Source organism: Erpetoichthys calabaricus, chromosome 13 (genome assembly GCF_900747795.2).
Source record: "Erpetoichthys calabaricus chromosome 13, fErpCal1.3, whole genome shotgun sequence".
Lineage (NCBI taxonomy): Eukaryota > Metazoa > Chordata > Cladistia > Polypteriformes > Polypteridae > Erpetoichthys > Erpetoichthys calabaricus.
The window spans coordinates 20,994,515-21,017,742 of NC_041406.2; the positions used below are offsets into that span (position 1 = coordinate 20,994,515).

The 23,228-nt window shown below is 39.5% G+C and overlaps 1 protein-coding gene across 1 annotated transcript; it reads left to right on the top strand.

Moving 5' to 3' along the window:
• The first annotated feature begins 739 nt into the window (after positions 1-739).
• gstr (glutathione S-transferase rho) lies at positions 740-15,725 on the top strand. The gene is made up of 6 exons (XM_028817994.2): positions 740-991; positions 1,938-2,003; positions 6,547-6,652; positions 9,988-10,106; positions 10,324-10,412; positions 15,428-15,725. Exons 1-6 carry the CDS (start codon positions 818-820, stop codon positions 15,558-15,560), a joined length of 687 nt encoding a protein of 228 aa, XP_028673827.1. The 5' UTR covers positions 740-817; the 3' UTR covers positions 15,561-15,725.
• Positions 15,726-23,228: the final 7,503 nt, after the last annotated feature.

Sequence of the window (23,228 nt, forward strand, 5' to 3'; positions counted from 1 at the left end):
ATGTGAATGAATTACTAACAGTTATGCCAGACAGGAGGGGCACACCTCAGGGCGCTGCACAGGGTCCTTCAGCTAGCTAGCTGTTTCATACCCTTCACTTTTTGCACGCTTTGACCAAACGAGTTCAGGAAATACATATTTTTTTGCGTCTTTTCTATAATAAACGATTGTTTTTATAGTTTACCATTTCTGTTTTTAGTAATTAGTATAATCTGTACTTGTATTTTAATTGGGAGTTGTTGTCATACAAAAAAATAAGATGTACTGTATTATGTTTTTAGCAACATATTGTAACGATCTGGGAAAGAAATTGCCACAAGGCAGTGTGTTCTAAAAAGAGGGGCGGGCAGAGACAAAACTGCCACTCTTAATAAAACAGCCGCTGGGGTGCTGGGGAGGAGGGACTTTTGGAAAAAAGGAGGTTCACGTAAAAGAAGAGTTTTGTACTCGGTGCGGGATGTTTTTTGAAGTAGAGTGTTCGCTGTTTGTCCTGACTACATTGTTTTTTTCGGCTTGTGAACTCAGAAGAAAAATAAATAAAAACCATTGATTAGTTTTTTTGGACAATTACCACCACTTGCCTGAGAGATTCATTTGCCCGTCTGGGATGGGATATTACAGTCTCTACACCCTATCATCCCACGCCACGCCCACTGAGCGAAAGCTAGCGAGTAGCGAGAGAGGTGTGGCTCGCGTGACGGTTAAATACACTTGATCGGCGTATCTTTTTTTTTTTCCTTCTCAGTTGTCTCCGGGATTTCTTTGTGATTCCTTCGTGATTCTTTTGTGATTCCTTTCCCTTCGCTTCTAATTAATCATGTCTGCTGCTAGCAATATGTTTCTGTATTGGGGCTCCGGTTCTCCCCCTTGCTGGAGAATCATGATTGCCCTCGAAGAGAAGAATCTGCAGGGTTATCAGAACAAGATGCTGTCCTTCGAAAAGCAGGAGCACAAGTCCGATGAGGTGCTCGCCATCAATCCGAGGGGCCAGGTGAGTGAGTACTTTTTAGGGCTCGGGGACCAAAGAAAAGAGATCCGCTGAATTTAACGGACTGAGGTTTGAATCAAGCGCCGTGATAGTTACGTAACTAGTGCAAAGTGCAAGGCGTGACACCGAATCGCCACGCCACATTGCAGTGACTTTGCATTTTTGTCCCTCGAAAAACTTTGGACGTGACCAAGGTCACCGTTTACATTTATTGTAAAACTGTTAATGACGTGTGTCTGCAAAAATGACAGTGAAATGTGATGGGCAATTGCGAGGAAGGGGGCGCTCAAAAAACCCAAGTATGTAAACATGAAATGCCAGCGTATACGTTATATACTGTACGAATTCTGCACAGATTCAAGTTTATCGTCACGTGCAGTGTAAAAAATGCATATGCAAGATCAAGATTTTTTCCCCCCAAATCGGAACGAAACATATACTTGACAAGATTTCTTAAAATGGATAATTCTTAAATTCAAATTTCTTGATAAGCCAACAAACGTTACAATGGGAAACCCAATGTAATGGTTTGTTGTGAGAATGTTTCACTTGCTTAGTTTTTTGTGCAATGAAATGTTTTACATGCATGTCTCCCACAGACTATCTATAGTTGTGCATTATCAAACGAAGACAAATGCAATAAAGACTGCATGATTTGTTGATTACAGCATTAGAGTGTGTGTGCGTGTGTGTGTGTATGCATATATGTATAGTATATGTTGGGAGGATTCATTCATTTGTAAGTGTAAGTGACTGTTGAGTAACGTAATAGAAACTGCCTCAGTTATAGGGAGGCACCAGGAATGCCTACTGTTAAAATTAACCATTTATTATTTTTGAAAAGTATTATGAAAGTATTTGTTAAGGCAATGTATTTGTAGAAAATTTTCAAAGCATGTTGAATTTTATTTTTCATTATTTTAAAATTTTTTCCCCTTTCCTTTCATAGCTCCCATCATTCAAGCACGGAAATATGATCCTAAACGAATCTTATGGAGTGTGTATGTACTTGGAGGTAAATGTAATTGTTTTCTTATTTTAGTTTAGACTCCTCTGTTTTCTGCAAAGAATGCTACTTTTTATCTATGTAAAGGCCTAGACACTGAGTTAAAAAAGAAAAGAGAAACCAATCACAAAGGGGTGAGGGTTTGGCCACCTGCACAAGCATTAACAAGCTTGTCTTTACCTTCCCTCCTATTGAGTTTAGTACTGGAACACATTAAAAACTATACATAAATAATTTTTCAGAGTTGAAAGTAAATATCGAAAGATATTAACTTCTCATTGATATCCTGTATTGCAGATACTTCCAGTAATTGTCCTTCAAATGTTAAGCTTTAAAAAGAAAAACAAAACAATAATTAACAGAAACTGAATGCTCCCTTTCAGGGCTAAGGAGTCGGTACCCCCAAAACCTTCGACTCCAACTCCTCAATTTCTGGTACCACCAACTCAGACTCTTCTATTTGTAATTAGATTAATACATTTATTATGTTGATTGACAGCATACAAGATTCAATACACTTCATCACTGCCATATTGAATTATCTGGCTACTTTTTAGCACGCTAACTTGTTAAAATTCAGGTTTAAAGGCGTAGCAGTGTTGTAGCTTACAAACACTTCGTAACATTAAACAAAAGACATAATCTACAAGAATAAAGCTGTGTTATTATCAAAAGTCTGGAAGAAAAAAATCCAGGTTAATCAAATCTGTATATGTGGAATTTTCAATTGTAACACCTTATTACAGTTTACATTTAGCTGGAGTTAGTACATTTCCCCCCCCCACCCCCTCCGACTCCAGTTACACAATAATTGCTTTCGACTTTGACCCCTGCTCCCATTGGTGCTAAAACAACAAAAGCCTGAGTTCAGCAGGAGTTAAAGAACTGAACAGATTCTCCATTCACAACACTCCACACACACACACACACACTGCCATCTAGATGGATGTGCACTTTATAAGCCTTAAGGGACATGACGCTTATCTTATGACCATTAGCTGAATACAATAGTCTCATTTTACCTGTTTACAATCTCTCTGTCTCTGCACTCTTATCTGAGGGCAATTTTATAGTTTGTAATGCATTGCTTAGTGGCCTGCACAGACTTCTTAATTTATGACTTTAAACCAGAGATCCACTGGATTTTCTGAAGCTCCTTATTCAATGAGTGTCACTGGAAGCTGGACCTTGTACCTGCCAACACTGTGTGTGTAAAAAAAAAAAAAAAAAAAAAAAAACAACCAATCATAAATGTGATATGTCAGAGCAAATTTAAATTTCTTTATTTCTATAGTACTATGGTGTTGTCCATATGTTAGCCATTATGAATGTAGTGAGAAGTCAAGCAAAATGACACCTTTTATTGGCTAACTAAAAAGATTACAATATGCAAGCTTTCGAGGCAACTCTGGCCCCTTCTTCAGGCCAGATGTAATCATTTCTTTCTATAGCAAACACCTTCTGAAGATTCTTTGAAATAACCTTGCTATTCAGTAATTGTTTCCCTATACTGAGTGGCCACTTTATTAGGTCCATCTTTCTGCTACAGGATAGGACCCCTTTTTTGTCCCCCTTCAGAAAAATCTGATTTCTTTAACAAATAGATTCAACAAGGTGCTTGAAGCATTCATCATAGACTTTGGTCCATGTTGACTTAGTAACGTCATACGTCTGCTGTGGATTTGTCTGCTGCTAACCTCCTGTTCCACCTCATCCCAAAGATGGTTCATTAGACTGACGTCTGGGGATTGTGCAGGCCATTAAGTAAACTGCAGTTACTGTCATGTTTGTGGAGCTAGTCTGAAATGATGATGTGGTGTATTGTCAGTATGAAAAAGGGAAGGCTGCGGCCAGAATGGGATGCACATGGTCCACAATGATGCTTGGGTACAAGATGCTTTAATATGTGCAATGAAAGTATTCCAGCCACCAGAATACTACCACCACCAGCACCCTCCTTTACCACTGACATGAGGCAGGATAGACCCATTGTTTTTGTTAATGCCAAATTCAGATCCCATGATCTATATGTCGTAAAAATAAACTTTAGTCAAATCAGGTGACATTTTTTCCAGTCTTGTGATCTCTTAAAAAATAAAAAAACAAAATCACGTGTCCAGTATTGCCACATTTTCATATCCCTAGCTAATGGAAGCAGAACTTTGCGTGGCTTTTGCTGCTTTAGGCCATTGGCATAAAGGCACATTATGTTGTGTGTGTTCAGAGATGCCCTTCTGTACACCAGTGTTAGAAAAACCACCAGCACTCATAAGAGCTTTTTACAACATGAATGAGTCTGGTGTTCCCTTCTAACCTTTCTCATTATTAAGGAGTCTTTGGCCACCAAATCCCTGCTCACTTGATGTTTGTCGTCTTGCTGTGCAGTTTCCTTTCCGCCAAATGATGTTAATATTAACAGATTTTCAGTTTTTTTGACTGAATACAGGTGGACTTTACTAGATATCTGGATTTTAGCTTTTTTAGACATTGCATCTATAATGTACAGCGTATTTAACTTTCATTTGTCCCAGTGCTGCTCTTCTGTTCAAGTTGATGTTAGTAATCAGCTGCTCTGTCTGGCTGTGTGTAAAGGCAATTCCCAATAATCCCAAGTATACATTGCTGGGCTGAGGAGTGTGCTTAGTCATTCCCAATAAGATACATAATTTAAAAAAATGAGAAACGTTCTTGTAAAAACTTTTTTTTGTTAATTTTACACAGTGGGTTGCATAATGTGAATTTCCCCCTGGGATTAATAAAGTATCTATCTATCTATCATTTAGTGCCTTTCATATCTATGTATCTATCTATGTATCTATGTATCTATCTCTATGTATCTGTATCTATCTATCTATCTATGACTGTCCATATAGCATATTTCATGATATTCCTTAACCATATGTCCCCCACCTCCCCATCCCCTTTATTTCTTTTTGTGCTATTACTTGTTTTCAGGTTACTCCAGCTAAGTTAGCTTTCTTGGTCAGTGATGGAGTAAAGAGGGAGACTGACCTAATCCTAAGGAATGGCAGCAGCTTTTTAATTTCATTTTCACCCATCTGATAGTTCAAAGCTGTATAAATTTTTGCAAATCTAAAGCTCAGAATAGTTTGATTAAGTAAGGAGTTTTCTGTAAATGTCAGTGTGTTTTTGTTCTTTAATCAGATCACGGAAATGCTTAGGATATTAATATAAATAAATAAATAATATGGTAGAGCTGCTAAAAGCTCTGATTCAGCATCATGATGAGCAGGCTTGCGTCTTTTGGATAGTTTTTTAAAGTCCTGTCCCTCCAATCCCCCAGACGAGTTTGGATTATAGAGCTGATTGTAATTTTATCGTACATTTAGTTGCAGCTTAAAGGCTGCAGCATCTACTTTCTAAAATTAGTGTTTGAGTTTTTTTTTCCAGCTTTTCAAATGTTTTGTTATCAGCTCGTCTATTAAAGATAAACCGTCTAGATATATTGTTTGCCTCCTGCCCTGTGGAAATCTCCATAGGTTTGCAGAAGAAAAATACTTTGTTAAAAATTTCTATCCATATATTCAGTTGCTTCAAAGTATATTGGCGCCCTGCAGTTGGTATATTAATGCTAACTTTGCCACACTGTCCCAAACTGCAATGTACATTTAGTTCATGATGCGTTTTAAGCACATTATTTTATGTAGTATCTTTCTTAATGCCACAGTCCCATGGTTTGTTTTCTTCTCCAAACCACCTACTTCAATTCAGCATCTCAGGGGGAAAGTTAGAGCCTAAATGGAGTGCCAACTTATTTCACAGGGTCCACTAAGCACGCACCCTTACTCGAACTCCCACTGGGACAAATTAGAGCGGTTAATACTGCATATGTTTTATGGGTGCGAGAGGAACATCTACATTGACATGTACAGAATATGGAGACTCCATTTGGGCAACAACTGGGTGCCACATTCTACCTCAGGATGCCTGATCACTGCACTGCATCACCACATGACCCCTTTTATGAACTGGGGCACCAGTTTGTTAAAGTTCCCTTGGCCACACAGAGTCCGTGATGAGAATTAAACCAGCAGCCTTGTGATTTTTAGTGTTACCCACTAAACCATCCACAGGACGGTCCATTTCAATGTTGATATGTGCACACTTTACTTGGAGGCTCATTGTTTCCCAAATATCTGTGCAGATTCTCTTGTACGTTGATTTCAGTCACTGATCATTAGGAGGGACTCCCTCCAGATGGCACTCCTTTCCAGTACGTTTTAATTGTAAATAATTATTCTGCTGATATTACTGGAAATTAAATTACATTTTTTAGCCTTTTAAGGCTTGTACTTAAAACCGGCCCTATAACCTTGAATATTTCATTCTGATTTCAGTTCATTAACCCCCCCACCCCCCAACGACCTTTGCTTTCAGAACATCTTCCTAGGGAAAGACCTTCTTTTCCTTTTTAATTGGCCCCACACTACCCTAGTCCCCGTGGCATGTGTATTCTGGTTAAGCAAGTGATAAACAGCAGAGTCTTTAACGTCGCATTGTTGCATCAGACAACTTTGTTTTCTGCCTCCAGGGCCAGTTCAAGTCCCAAGGCTCCCAGCTGATCCCAGACTGCCGTGAAGAACAAGCTCTTGTTTATCAGAGGATGTTTGAATGCCTGACCTTGCAACAGAAATTGGGTAAAATTTTAATCTGCATGATTTGAATTACATACTTGAAGAAAGATTGTAACCGGAGCTGAGACCCATTTGAATGGCATGCCGAGTGAAAGAAAATTACAGTGTACGGTGAATTGAAACATGATCTCAAAATAGGCTTGAAGAGTGTCTGGAATAAAGTGAAATGGGCAGCAAGCACAACTGTCTAAAATTGTTCCCATTGATGTAAACAGTATACTAAAATGGCTACTCAGGGAAAAATAGAATTGTTTTTGTAGACTGCACACCTGTTATTCTCACTATATCTATTGTTCCAGTTTTATTGTTTTGTTTTTTTGTGTCAAGAAAACAAATGATGCATAAAATACAACTCTACACAATGGAAGGAAACTCCAGCCTAGCAGCTTAAATTACAGGGCAGCTATTAGAAGTGTGCTTTGCTGTGCTTCCCAAGTGTGAAGTAATATGAAGCGGCCTTACCTAATGCTAAATTAGAGCCTTGTCTGATTATATTCAAATGCCTGATCCCCTGTCCAAAGCCAATTGTTTATCACAAGTCTTGCATTTTGACTTATTTTCATTATTTGTATACTTTGGCTAACGCTAAAGGTTAAGTTCTAAATATTTTTTATTCTAATAGTGTTCCTTTTAGACATTATGACCTCCCTAACAAATTCTTATCTCTGCTCTGTTTTAAAAGAGCATTCAGATTTTGTGCTGCATCATTTATTTTTACTATCATTTTAACTTTAATGGACATAAATGGTACTGTGCAATTTTTAGCTTCCCAACACAGCTTTGAAGAATTCATACGACTAGTAAAGTCTTGGCAAGTTATTTGTTGCTGAAGTTAAACATACTTTCAGTTTTTTATGTTTTTAATAGTACACTCCACCTATCTAGTACTGTGTAGAAACCCTCTTTCCCCCTCCTAGAACAGCCAGATTTCTTTTAGGCATTAATTTACCAAGATGCTGGAAATCCGTATTTTTCTTCCATGCCAGCTTGATAACTTGTCCCAGTTCCTGCAGATTATTTGGCCTTGTGTGCTGCAGACCTCCCATACAACCTCACTTGAAGGGGCTGTTATTGGATTGAGATCTGGCTACTGTGGCGTCTATTGAAGCAAACCACAGCAACAATTTATTTCTTGTACACTCTAAATTCACACAAGGAACGCCTCAGTGGGCTTAGACGAGCCATGTTTTTTTTGACATCCCCTCAGACTTGACTCCTTAAGACAGACTCCCAAAAAATAAGTTTGTGTTGAATGGAAGAAATCTCGTTGGAAAGGCAATTCGGAGAGACGCAAATCCAGGTGGGCTGTGTGTGCAATGAGTGTTTAAAAAAAATAAATAAATAAAAATGGGGTAAGTACAACACACAAAAAAGAACACAAGTAATCCTCTTCACAGAGCAAGATGGCCACTCCACTAATACAATACAACAGTACAAACTACTTCTTGCACAGCTCCCCTCACAAAAAGCAGATGTAGAGAAGTGTGATGACTTGAGGCAAAATGCAAGTATAGATTGTACCACTCACTAAATACAGAAGTACCAGTAACGGCGCACTGCGCGATAACCTGCAGTGACTCCACTTGACGAGCATTTCTAGTTTTCATCCTCTTTCTTTCTCTGTACGTTTATCATTCGTTTGCTCAGAGGTTGATGCGCTTGCTGCTTCCTGAGCAGCTCTTCTTTTCTCCACCCTAACGGCCCGCTTCTTCTCTTCTTCCATTGGCATCTTTTTGCATTAAAACTGATTAAGTCAGTGTTTGTCTTGCAATTACTTAGTACGTTTTCCTTAATTTTTCACTTAAGCAGGCACTTAAGTCTTCAATCTGCCTCAAGAATGATTTAAGATATGAAGAGGTAAGGGAAGTGATGGCGAAGGTGATAGGGAATGAGAACGACGCCCATATGCATGTGCCGCACGGCTGGTTGCTGCAGAGAGTTGATTCTATAATAAAATAAAAAATTTAAAAAGAGGAATAACCTTGGAGGTCAATCATCACCCTGAAAGCGCATAGTAGACGTTATGTAGTATATGTGTACCAAATTTCAGGTCAATAGGTCAAACAGTTTGTGAGCTACAGGTGATTTAAAATCCTGGACAGATACATTCACATTGTATGAGAATACAGATTAATTCAAATGCATCCAAAACAAAGTAGACACTAAAAAACATGAGTCCTATTCATGGAACCAGCTTGATGGTTTTATTTCTGACTTGATGTATTGTTCTTCTGGAAGAATCTCTTTTGAGCTATCGGCCCATAAAGTGATGCACACAGTCGACAACACTTGGGTACACTGTGGCATCCAAAGGACTTGCTCGATATCAAGAGGTATGATGTGACCCTAGGAGACATTTCACATACCATATACACCGCCACTACTGGCCTATGCTGTTGACACAAGTCTGGATGGATCCACATATTTATGTTTACCTCAGATTCTGACCCTATCCTTTGCATGTCCCCCTGAAAAGATTCTGTCAGTGACATTTTTAAAAAATCTTCACTTGTCTGGTTTTAATCACATGCTCTCACCATGCTTGGCTATAAAGAAGAGCAAACGTTTTGCATTAATGGGAATTAATAAAGTATTGGGATTAATAAAGTATCTATCTATCATTAATGACCAGATGGACCTAATATAGTGGCTATTGGGTGTATAACATGTTTCATAAAGGGTACTATTATGAGATATATTACACAGGAAACTACATTAAATGTCAAAACTAAGACCAGGTAAGGCTGAATACAAGATTGCTGCTCAATAAATGTGTAATTTTTAACTCGTTTTAAAGCTCCCAGATAGTGTAGGCTGTGCTGGCTTGGTACTTATCAAGAAGTTTAATTGAAGTTCTGTATACTCTTAAGTTTTTCTCCATACGGAGTATGTTGTACATGGATCAAAAAATCACTTTGTGCTTAAGTCTTACCTGCCTCGCCACACTATACTCTTGCACATTAATTATTCTCCCCCCACCCCCCCAGCATTAGAGGCCCGCAGGCAAAGTAGTTTGCTGGGACCCCTGTTCTGATAGCAAAACAGAAGCCTAAATAGGCATAGGAAGCCTCAAGGACACCTGTGCTCATTGCACCCCCAGCCAGTGCCCATTCTGCTCATACTGTATGTTCAGACAGCCCTGGGTTGATGGTTTATTATCTTTATGGAAAAATTCAGCTGAATAAATTGTCCAGATGGATGGTGTACATTTACTCGCTGTTAGTTTAACAATGATTAGGTTAAATTTTAAGGATCAGTCCTTTTTTTTTAGTTTATGAAGCTTTTAAAACTTTTTTTTTTTTTACTAGAATATAATGAATGAATTTGCTTCTTTACAGGTGAGGTGGTTTATTATACCTGGCGTGTTCCTGAAAATGAGCGCCATGACTCTGCTGTGAAGAGGAACTTGGAAGCTTTGTGCGCAGAGCTGAAACTCTGGGAAGGATACCTTAAGAAGGTAAATACGAAGTAGAAAGTAAAATTGGAGTGCAAATTTTTTTTTTTTTTTTACGCAGAACTATAATTTTGTACATATTCTGTCTAAAGTTTGCAGGCTATTGTAAGTCTATAGCAGTGTGCTGTTAGATTAAATTACTTTTTTAGTCTGTATACAAGGATTTTTATGTCATTCATACATTAATGTTATAACTGATCTTCACTGTGCTTCATTGCAGTTGGAGTCTGGGTCCTTTATAACTGGAAAGAATTTCACAATGGCAGATGTTATGTTCTTTCCGCAGGTTGCTTATGCATTCCGTTTTGGGTGAGTTACTGCTTACAGTAAATATGTGGAAAAGAATGACATTCTACAACGTGGAGAAATCCATGCATTTTTTTTTCTTTCTAACAGATATTGCATGTTGCAATAACTGGTGAAGTACCCTATTAATAAAATCTGCAAGTAATATTATTGAATTCCTGTTAAAATGATCTATGAATGCGAACTCCCAGTACAGTAACACAGAAATGCTAAACTGATCATTAAGTTGACCTGCCAATCGGCCAGTAAATGGTAAATGTTGATAATGAAGGGTGAATTGCAGATCAGTTTTAAAGAAACAAGTTGGCAATGTGCTTGTTTGTTCAAATGGGAGACCAGCATGCAAAGGGTGACGACTGCAGCATGCCTTCTTGGCTTGGGTATTTTTGGATGTATAAAAAGCTTTGGAAGATAAACAAAACAGAAGACAGAATATCTGAGGTTCGTTGTTGGTCAGGATTCAGAAGTTAGCCTGCAGGGAGAGCTATTGAAAATGGTGCAGACATTTAAATACAGGGTGTCCATAAAGTCAGTGTGCAATTTTAAAATAGTTGTAACTCTATAAGTGTATGTGATAGAATCTGTAAAGAGGATTAGAAAGAAACTTTTTTTTTTATCTTGTTCTTGTTAATTTTCAACTTGTCCACGATCTTTTCTAAAGACAAAGGGTAACACGATTCTGTAGTTCTTTGAGGGGGTCTTGGGGACGGGACATTTTCAAGCTGATTTTCAGTAATAGCAGTAATCACATCCGTTATCCTAGCTTGCAACTCTTCTAAAGATCGAGGTTTGGTTGAATAAACATTCGTTTTCACATCTCCCCATAAAAAGAAATCCAATGGAGTCAAATCTGGCACACGTGGAGGCCAAGAAAATGGTCCACCTCCTTGTCAGAATGCCTCAAATCTCACAGACTTACCCCTGTTTATAAGGTATTGTACCATATACTGTAATTCTCCCCACCTTCCCATCTACATTTATAACCTCAGGCAATTAGGTGTAGTAAAAGACAAACAGGAGTCAAGTTACACTTTAAACAATGTATTATTGATAATATTCATAAATAATAACAATATGCAAAGTACATTTGAATATTGGCAACCATACAACCTGATAAATGGTGATGTGTAGTTCAGGCGGCACACAGACTGTTAGTTACTTAAAATGTCTCTAGTTAAGGCATCATTTGTGGTCAGCTTTCTTCAGAACAGGCCGCATGCCTGTCTCAATATGGCTGCCGAGTTGTGCTCTTCATTGTGTTGTCCTTTTCAGTTCATGATGTGAGATGGTCTTTCATCAGTTTTGGTAACAGAGAGAGAGAGAGGGTGAGGTAAAGCAAGCAAATTTATAGGTTTTCTGTCCAACCCCTGGAGCCAATAGGGCGTCGTGGTACTTAAAGGCTTCCGACACAAGCAAATTCCAAACAGCCATACTTCAGACCAATGGGGGGACAGAACACCCTCACACCTGCCCTCCAAACCATATGTTAAGGTAAAGCTTGGCAGTTAGGAAGCCTGGCTTTCCTGTGTGGGTTGACTGGGAGTCCTGCAGAGAAATATTAGCCAAAGTTGTCTGAGGCACTTCACCCCAACCCTGTCGTAAAATTACAAAGAGACCCGGTCCTTAAAGGGGAGACGGGGGTCTTAAACCATTGCTGTTATTATCAATAAGTTACAAATGAACACATATCAATTTGTATGCAAAATTTCACAACACTACCGCCATTGACCGCACGCCCTTCAAAAAAGAATGGCCCTATGACTTGAAATTTAATCCCAAAGCACACCACACATTAACTTTGGGAGAATCTCTTTCATGTTCAACAGACTCGTGGATTTTCAGTTCCCCAAATACGGCAAAAATAAACTTCTAAAGACAAAAAAAAATTAGATACATCAAGCTTTCTAATCCTTTTTACGAATTCTTTCTATCACATATACTTACAAAGTTACAACTATTTTAAAGTGCACACAGACTTTGTAGACACCCTGTATTTAGGATCAGTGGTGACCCGAGGTGGAATAACTAGATGCTTAGAACCCATAGAGTGCTGTGTGGATGGAGCAGTTGGAAGAAAGTACCAGGATTATTGTGTGATCGAATAATTAAGGTGTGGGTTAAAGGTAAGCTTTTTAAGACGATCATAAGACCAGGAATGATGTATGGAGCTAAGACGGGCAGTAAAGGGAGCGCAGGTGAAATTGGATGTGGCAGAAATGAGAAGGTTTAGATGTGTGGAGTTACAAAAATGGACAAAATAAAAACCCGAGACAATTGGAGGTTAAACAAGTGGGAGAGATCTAAGAGTACAGGAAAGTAGATTGAAGAGGTGTAGACATGTGATAAGGAGAGTCCAGGAATATGTGGGCAAAAGAGTGATGGGAATGGAAGTACAGGGGAAGTGAAAGTGAGGGAGGACAGAGCAGAGGTGGATGAAGCAGAAGAAGGGACTGAATGGGAAGGAGGTGCAGGACCGAGTTGTATAGAGAAGCACATGGACCCCGCATAGAAGTGGGGAAAAGATGAAGGAGGAGAATATCAGCAGAAATCCAGTTGCTGTGCTATATCGGAGAACCAGGGTGTCGCAGAGGCACACTGGTTAGTGTAGTTGCCTCATGGTGTCTTGTGTTTTGGGTTTGAATCCCATGCCTAGTTGTCCATGTAAACTTTGCGTTTCCTCCTGTGTCTGCATGGATACTCCTTTGGGTACTCCAGTTTTCCTCCTGTATCCCCAGTGATGTGCCTGTTAGGATAATTGGCTTCTGTAAATTGGCCCCCATGTGGGTGTGTGCGTGAATAAGCCCCGTAGTGGGCTGCCACTCCATCCTGAGCTGATTCCTGTGTTGTGTCCAATGCTACTGGGATTGGCTCAGGGCATCCCCACATGTGTCCCTAAGCTGGATGGAGCAGGTTTGACAATGTTCTGTATGTTAAGAAAGCATGATGATGTGCAATTTCATCTACTGATTTATAGTATGGCACGGTGAAATTGACAATCCATTATCTTCTGTTTGATTATTAGGTCATAGCATCCCACAAGCGGTCTCTTTCTGTGGCAGACGTGAGCACAAGTATAAAACCAAAAAAAATGGCTTGTAGTGATTTATTGATTCAGTTTGTGCAAATGTAGAGATTAGGTTAAAGTCAAGTTGTCCATATTTATTCTTTTGTTCATTGAAATGGATGTTTATGGTGACACTTGCTCGAAGTGGGGGTTTGTCATAAAATACAGAAACTACTTGATAATTACTGAGGTAATATTTTATCTGTTTACCATCGTACAAAGCATATACGTTGTAAGAGCCATTTCCTAGTTACATAATAATCATAAATGTTTTATTAAATGTTCGTGCATAATCTATGGGAGATTCCTATAACCCCCATAAGTTGAATTGAATTGGTATATTCTAGCTATTTCTGACTTCTCTGACTAAACATTATTCTCAGTTAGTGCTCAGCCTTGCCATGTGTAAGGTGTAGAGGGCACATGGCTTTAAATCATGCCGTGTGTGTGTGTGTGTGTGTGTGTGTGTGTGTGTGTGTGTGTGTGTGTGTGTGTGTGTGTGTGTGTGTGTGTGTGTGTGTGTGTGTGTGTGTGTGTGTGTGTGTGTGTGTGTGTGTGTGTGTGTGTGTGTGCTAAGAAACATGTAAGACAAAGCACTTAATTGAAAGTGCTGCAAAGAAGAAGTTAAGAATCGAACTATGGAAACAACTAAAGTTTTACAAGAAAAGCTAAGTTTAGAGAAGATGCAAAAAAAAGAAGGAAAAATGTATTTTATTTTACGTGTGTAACAACTTTTTTCTTTATTCTTGTGTGGACTGTTTACTTTGAATTTTAACAAACTTTTTTAAACAACAACATGTATTTCTATAGCACATTTTCATACAAACAATGTAGCTCAAAGTGCTTTACATGACAAAGAAAGAGAAAAAAGACAAAATAAGAATTCAAATTAGGGAACACTAATTAACATAGAATAAAAGTAAGGTCCGATGGCCAGGGAGGACAGAAAAAACAAAAAAAAATCTCCAGATGTCTGGAGAACAAAAATAAAATCTGCAAGGGGGTACCGAGGCCACGAGACCACCCGACCACCCAGCCCCCTCTAGGCATTCTACCTCACATACTGTAAATGACCTCAATCAGTCCTCATGGTATTCAGGGTTCTCATGGAAGAACTTGATGATGATGGTCATGTGGACTTCTGGTCTTTAACCCATCAATGTAGGGATATCACAATGCTTTGATTAGGTGGTGGTGGCACAGATCAACACCACAGAAAACTGAAATAAGAACAGAAGAGAAAGTAGGGGTTAGTATGGATTTTGGAGCCACCATGAATAATAATGATAATTAATTGAATTTACAAAGCATCAGGATTTAACTAAAATGAAGTTATGAGAAAGCCATGTTACAATAATGAGTTTTTAGCAGTTTTTTTAAAGTGCTCCACTGTATCAGCCTGGTGAATTTCTATCACTCCGCTATTCCAGATTTTAGGTACATAACAGCAGAAGGCCGCCTCACCACTTCTTTTAAGTTTAGCTCTTGGAATTCTAAGCAGACCCTCATTTGAAAATCTACGGTTACGATTGGGAGTGTAAGGTGTCAGACATTCCGAAATATAAGATGGAGCGAGATTATTTAAGGCTTTATAAACCATAAGCAGTATTTTAAAATGACACAGATAACCAGTGTAGTGTCATCAGAACTGGGGTGATGTGTGAACTTTTGGACTGAGAGATTTCTTTTGGTACGCGTTTTTTCCCGTGTTTGATCTCGCCTTACACTCCTGCGGCTACATACATACATTTCACTAGCTAGTTTCATATGTGCAATTGATGTAAATCTTGATTCCGTATTGTAATAGAGGAAAACTTTATATACGCTGCTGATCTCTTGTAGTTTTTACTCCTTTACACTGAGCAGGTTAGCCATATTTTAATGCATTAAAGCAATACAGTTGGATTCAACCTGATGGCAGTTAAAATATTAATCCGTTTTATACCCTCCTCAGACTATCGCAGGAGAAGTTCCCCAGGCTTACAGATTACTACAGCCATGTGAAGGAACGTCCCAGCATCCTGGCCACCTGGCCACCACACTGGAAGGAGAGCCCCCAAGGAATGGATCTGCTGAAAGACCTTTAATGTAACTGCTCTTTGTTTTATCAGCAGGCAAAAAAAATGATTCATGTACTGTGAAGTGCCTTTTCTGCTATAGCACTTAAAACAAAATGGAAACTGTTCTAGAATGGCACATCTATGTTTAGTGGCCTTTTTGTAGTGTTATTATTAAAATACTGAAAAATACAATCGTGCTGTTTTATATGTCCACCATAAATACATCAAATTACACTTAACTATAGTAAGACTTTTTAAACTTTTAATCAGCAGTAAGTATAACGCAACATTACTATTGCAACGAAGGGCAAATTTAACATTCATAAATTATAGTGGAATGCACAAGAATTATACACGCAAGAAGGACTTTTGTATAACATGTGCCTTGACTGCCGTTACTAGGGTTGCACAACTTGTTAAACCTGATATTTCTGATTCCTTTGGCCATTGAAATAATGTAAAAGTTCAAATGTACTTTTGTTTGGTTTTTCTTCACATATTTGTACTGCACAGGTGCATGCTGGTCTATTTCTAAAATGGTCGTTTATTTACAAAAAAAAAAAAAATGATGGCTTGGGAGGCACAGTGCCGCAGTGATAACGTGGCAGCCACACAACAAGGGGACTGGCGTCCGTGCCCCAGGTGCTCCCTGCAAACGCCGTGTAAGTTTCCACCCACAGTTCAAACCCATGCAGGTTAGGTGAATTGGCCATGGTAAACTGGCCCGTCTGTCTTTGCCCAGTGATGGACTGGACTGGCACCCTGACTAGATGTTCCTGCCTTGTACCTGATTGCCTGCATAAACAGGTAAAGGCAAGTGATGGATGGACTTGTGGCTTCAAGCTGAGCATTTTAAGGTTTTGGCAAAGCCAAATGCGAATGTAAAAATGTTCTGCTAGAAATCTATTTTGAGTAATGTAGCATCCTTTTGGTCTCCTTATCTGTTGTCGCTGCCATATTCGGTTAAACTTTTATTTCATAGTGTTGGCTGAGAGTACCACACAGATTGTCAGATCCAATGCAGTAGAGAGATTAACAGTAAATGGTCTTTCTCTCCGTCGACATTTAAGATGGAACTCCCATGCATGGCATTTGCTGATATTCTATAAACTGATTTTCTTTAACTCCTGTCAGGAACATGGTCTTACAGTAAGTGGTTGAAGCACTTCAAGGTTGATCCTGTGTAGTTTTTAGAAGACTCTTTCACGGTTGACTTTTGCTTGTGAATCCTTGCATTTCTGCATTTGCAACATACAGTATAATCAATATTTAAGATTTAGAATACATCCGATATGTAATGCAAAATTTCTAAAAGTGGTAACTTTGGGTAACAAAGGATCTGACAAAACCAAATACACAAATGGAGCCACTGTTTATCCATGCAGTTATCTAATTGGCTAATACATGTTTGAGACCAGTAATCATGTAGTGGTCCTAAGAATTTACTTGGCGAGTGCCTGCCACTTGCTTTTATATGCTTTGCCCAGTCTCTGAGAGGCCCTTTCTTTCAGTTTTAATAGCTTATAGAGCACCTTCCCAGTGCTTAAAAAATTTAACAAATACTGTAATGAAAACAGAAATATAGCCTTCAAACACAAAGCCCTCTAATTCCATGTAGAATGTCAATGTCAGTTTATTTATATAGCACATTTAAACAAACATAGTAATGCTGTGGCCAAAGTGCTTAACAAAAATAAAACAAATTAACATAACATAAATAGAAATAAAATATATGAACATAAAATGCATAATAAAATAGAAGTAATATAATCACAAAGAGGAAGCCATCAATGTTACTGAAGGTTACTGAATGCAAGTGAGTAGAAATGAGTCTTTAATCTTGTTTTAAACAGTTCAATTGTAGATGACTCCTTTATATGATGAGGTAAAGAGTTCCATAGGCGAGGTGCGACAGCTGCAAAAGACCTGTCCCCCTTGGTTTTATACTTGGTACGAGGGACAACCAGAGATAGCTGACCAGAAGATGTAAGCACTCTAGATGGCTGGTGTAAAACAAACAGTTCAGATAAATAGGCAGGAGCAAGCCCATGTAAAGATTTAAAAACTAGCAGCAGGATTTTAAAATCAATTCGAAAACTGATAGGCAGCCAGTGAAATGAAGCTAAAATAGGAGAGACAGAGTCATACTTTCTTGCCCCAACCAGAAAACGAGCGTCAGCATTTTGGACCAACTGTAACCTGTGTATCAAGGATTTGTTAATCCCAGAATACAGCGAGTTGCAGTAATCGAGGCGAGAAAAAATAAACACATGAGTAGCTATCTCAAGATCCCTAGAAGATAAGAGAGGCTTTATCTTGCCTAATAGACGAAGTTGGAAAAAGCAACTCTTGACTACAGAATTTATTTGTTTCTCAAAAGAGAGGTTACTGTCAAAGGTAATACCAAGATTGCGGACATGAAAAGACAGAGAAAGAGCCGAGAAGACCAAGACCAAATTGGGCTTTAGCTGATGGACCCACTATAAGCACCTCCGTTTTATTTTGATTTAGATCAAGAAAATTATTAGCCATCCAGGATCTTAGTTCAGACAGACAGTTGTGGAGTTGATTTATTGTAGAGTTGCAGACAGGAATATAAATCTGAGTATCATCAGCATAGCAGTGAAAAGAAATGTTAAATTTCCTAAAAATTGCTCCAATAGGGTGAAGGTATATGGAGAATAAAATAGGACCCAAGATGGATCCCTGAGGAACACCACATTTAAGAGGAGCAGTAGATGAAGAAGAGGAATTAAAAGTCACTGAAAAGTGTCTACTAGTTAAATATGACCTGAACCAGTTAAGAGCAGCCCCTTTAAGCCCAACAAGATGTTGAAGCCGCATCAGCAATATTTCATGGTCAATAGTGTCAAAGGCAGCGGACAAGTCAAGGAGAAGAAGGACTGCAGCGTCACCTGAGTCAGTAATAAGAGAGATGTCGTTGAACACTTTCAGGAGTGCCGTTTCAACACTATGATAACGCCTAAAGCCAGATTGGTAGGTCTCAAATAAATTATTAGAGTTAAGGTGATCAACCAATTGATTGATTATTGATCTGTAAAAACATTTCATCTTCTACTTTTATTTATTTAATGTGACGCATATGGTACGGTGCATTCAGTGGCTTCCTTTGTATACGAGTCCTGTTTTGATTCACTTTCACCATTTCATTTACCGTACTTAGACGGTAGCACATTGCATGATTGTAGTTTTGCATAAAAGCTTATGCAAGTTTTATTCATTCAGACAATGTCGAAAGGAAATTAGTAGAAATGTTAGACAAAGTTTTTACTCTGAACACAGTTTATCGAGAAGTATTTGCTTAACCCTGAAACTAAATGCCAGCAGTCAGCGCCAGTGCTAGGTTATTTTACAGCCTAGGCCAAGCTTCTTAGTGCACCTACTGACTGTTCGGTTGCTAACCCCCTTTATGATCTGAGCCCTAGGTGAATACCTAATTCGACTTAATGGTGGTGCTGGCCCTGCCAGCGGTGGCTTAGTTAACTGTTCCCTCTGTAGGAGGAGGCCCGTGGGGCAGCACACGGAGGGAGGTCCATGCCCCCTGCCCAACTAATTCTTTGTAATGAGCTGACACCTCTGCATTATGTGACTCGAGACTTGCACACATCATGTGTGGTGCACGCTTCACTAGTCTATACAATACAATACAGTTTATTTTTGTATAGCTCAAAATCACACAGGAAGTGCCGCAATGGGCTTTAACAGGCCCTGCCTCTTGACAGCCCCCCAGCCTTGACTCTCTAAGAAGACGAGGAAAAACTCCCAAAAAAAACCTTGTAGGGAAAAAATGGAAGAAACCTTGGGAAAGGCAGTTCAAAAAGAGCCCCTCTCCAGGTAGGTTGGGCATGCAGTGGGTGTCAAAAAGAAGGGGGTCAACACAATACAATACACAGAACAGAACAATGCAGTATAAAAATAAAAATTTTACAAGTACGGACCAGAATTTAACAATAGATGATATCACATGATATGATTTGGATTTGTTTAGAGTCCTGGAGACCTCAGCAATCAAGCTGACTCCCCCATTTGGCCATTCCACAGCTGAGACAGCCAATCCAATGAAAGGACCCCTCTACCCCTCGATTCCTGTGATCCTCCATCAGGGATGACTCTTCCTTAGGCAGGCAAAACAACTTGGCAGGTGGTCCACATTTGAGTACCGAGAAGAGAAACAGAATAGGTGAGAGTTAGTAACAAATTGTAACTATCATGTTACTTATGTTTGAGTGCTAATGACTAACAACAGAGTGCAGTCTGTACAGTTAATCAGCAGTTCTAGTCAGGGTGTGCTAAACTGAAGTAGTGGGTCTTCAGCCAGGATTTGAAAGCTGAGACTGAAGGGGCATCTCTTATAGTAGCAGGCAGACCACTCCACAGCTCAGGGGCCCTGTAACTAAAAGCTCGACCTCCTACTGTTATTTTATTAATTCTTGGAATCATAAGCAGACCAGCATATTGAGATCTTAATGTGCGCTCTGGTTTGTAAGTCATGATAAGTTCAGATAAGTAAGCCGGACCTTGGCCATTTAATGCTTTATATGTTAAAAGGAGGATTTTGAAATCTGCCCTAAACTTAACTGGGAGCCAGTGTAAGGATTTAAGAACTGGAGTTATGTGTTCGTATTTTCTTGTTCTTGTAATAGTCTATGCTGGGCTGCTCATTGTCTTTGCCTTTGTCACTGATTTAATACAAAGAGGAATCCCTAGCAACTACGTACATTGCCAGGCAATAATGTTCAAGGCCAAAATTGTGAATTTAAGAGTACTAGGGGGGGGCTTTGCCCCCTGCTCAATTCGCTCGCCAATCCCCGGGCCTGCACTACGCACTAGCCTCTTTGCTGTTCTGCCGCTCGCGTATGGAGATGTGGATGTACAATTTAAACAGATTTTCATGGGAATTGTTACATATGCATCAGCGCAACATATAACTGCCCGTGATTGAATTTCATTTCTTTCTCTCTATTAAATAAAACGACTTTTTTGAATGTTTGGCTCTGAGATCTGTTAATTGTCTTTGGAAAAGCTATTCTAATGGGAAACTGTTAACGGTTTAATACAAATGGCATATCAAGATCTCCTTTGTTGTCTAAATTATCCCCTGAAGATGTACTACATTACCTTTATTGGATACATCTTTCTTTCTACAGTAATTCGTGTGGAGGAAGACCGTACGGTGTTAACGGTTGTAGATATTATTTGTGATATTGTAAGCTGTTGTTTTCATCTTCTGCACGATCACCACCAACTGTTTCAGCATAGTCTATTGATACGTTTTAACCAATTTGTTGTGTAACCGTTTGACATTTTTGGCGTTAATTCATTTGACTTCCTTGTTTCTCACTGCTAGGATTGCCCGTGTACTCATTTTTTCTGTTGAAAACCCTTCAGGATGAAATTCTTCAATAATGAAAGTCTTCTTTAATTGGGAACTTAAAGCGAGGAAAACGTTAAAAATGTTTAGAGCTGAGAGTGCAGGAAGTGTGTCTGACAAAAGCATTCACAAGACTGAGAGGTGAGAGGACTGTGGTCTTGTTTGAAAATGTTTGAGAAGAGGGCGTGGCATGAAAAAATCTCAAGGCAAAAGTCTTGTCTTGCGGGACTTAAAAAAAATCTTTTCCAAAAAGTCTTGTCTCGTCGAAGGATTTTTTTATATAATAGAGAGACCAGTAGTTGAAGTGAGATTTCTACACACTGTTTCTAGGCTTACTCTCCATGATAGCGGTGGACCTTGGAGTTTAACTGCTGCTTCTTTAGAAACAGATGTACATTTACATTTATTTCCTTGGCGGACTCTTTTATCCAAAGCAACTTACAACAGAGGTAAACAGAATCGAGTTCAATTAGCCCTGGGCCTGTTTGTTCAGCAAATGTAGCAGGACAGGTAGAAAAAGTTGATTGCAACAAGTGAAAAGATGTAATAACAAATACATTTACAATCAGATTAATAGTCAATAAAGCAATTAAATTTAATGTTAACTGATAGATGTATCAGTTCAGGTGGTTTGGCCATGCTGTTGGCATGACGCCGGGAAGATGTACAAGGTGTGGTGCACTCAGAGAAGACCCACTAGGACATATTGGAGGGATTATCTCATCTTGACTGTCTGGGGAGGATCTGATCATTCCCCAAAACAGGTTGAAGAAAATTGCTGGGGAGGCTAGCCCAGTTCATCAGACCAGGGCCAAGAAACACATCCTCAGAAAAATGATGAATGAGATACAACACAAGTAGAAACCATCACGTTTGGTATTTGTCCTCTAAAATACTGCTTTCCATGCAACTGCCAAGGACCACTATGTATTCTGGATGGTCTCAGGCTTTAAATAGTTATATCATTAGCCTGTGACCTAAATCGCAATATTGTGTATTGACCGAGGAGCAGCAAACACAATTGCTGTATAAAAGCTTAGTTAGTCAGGTTACTGCATGAAGATCTAAAGAAGAGAAGTTAAAGTGCGACACCTAGTGGCTCATTAATTCATTGACACATAGGAGGGGAGGCCTATCGCAAGTGAGAACTGCTGGCTCTCAGACAATTTGCTTTTATGTACCATGCCACTTAATGTACTGGCATTTGTGATTCGGCAGAAGTGGCATGATGCCCTTCTTCTGTTAATTAGCACATATAGTATATGCTTGATATTATGGCTGACAGGGCTATGACGTATAGAAAGTTGCATGGCATACTCAGTAAACACCTTCAGATGCTTACCTACATATGTTACTATCTGAAATACCTGGCGTTGCCCCAGAGGAAAATAAAGGTTTTTTTTTTTAATTGTTTGAGAAAAATATAATTAAAAAAAACATCTTTAAAAATAAAAATAAATTAACAAACAATGAAGACTCACTGTGGTGGGTTGGTGCCCTGCCCGGGATTGGTTCCTGCCTTGCATCCTGTATTGGCTGGGATTGGCTCCAGCAGACCCAGGATTCAGCGGGTTGGAAAATGGATGGATGGATGAAGACTCACTAATGTGTTTGTATTGTGGTCTTGTATGTATGTTATCATCTACTGTAGTTGATACTCGGAACCAATCAACTCTATCCATCCATCCATTTTCTAACCCGCTGAATCCAAACACAGGGTCACGGGGGTCTGCTGGAGCCAATCCCAGCCAACACAGGGCAGGAAACAATCCTGGGCAGGGTGCCAACCCACCGCAGGACACACACAAACACACCCACACACCAAGCACACACTAGGGCCAATTTAGAATCGCCAATCCACCTAACCTGCATGTCTTTGGACTGTGGGAGGAAACCGGAGCACCCGGAGGAAACCCACGCAGACACGGGGAGAACATGCAAACTCCACGCAGGGAGGACCTGGGAAGCGAACCCGGGTCTCCTAACTGCGAGGCAGCAGCGCTACCACTGCACCACCGTGCCGCCCCAATCAACTCTATTCAAATTGAAAAGCAACAGGGGCGTGATGGTGCTCAAACATAAAGAATGCCGGCAGTCACCTCCAGTTCACCCACTGGTGGTCATTCCGAGTGTCAACTGGATGTTAACATGCATACAAGACTGCAAGATCACACCCCACCCTACTCAGAAGGGGGTAGGTTAGGGTTGATTTCACCCTACAGTATTTTTAGTCGACCAATGAGAAACATGTACCATGTGTCATGAAAATCGGTCCAGCCGTTCGGAAGTGATGCTGGAACATA

Bases quoted from the DNA above. Each gene is read 5' to 3' on its own strand.
- gstr (XM_028817994.2), top strand. From the start codon at position 818: ATGTCTGCTGCTAGCAATATGTTTCTGTATTGGGGCTCCGGTTCTCCC. The intron at 992-1,937 runs GTGAGTGAGTAC...TTCCTTTCATAG, and splicing joins CCATCAATCCGAGGGGCCAG to CTCCCATCATTCAAGCACGG. The intron at 10,413-15,427 runs GTGAGTTACTGC...TACCCTCCTCAG, and splicing joins GCTTATGCATTCCGTTTTGG to ACTATCGCAGGAGAAGTTCC.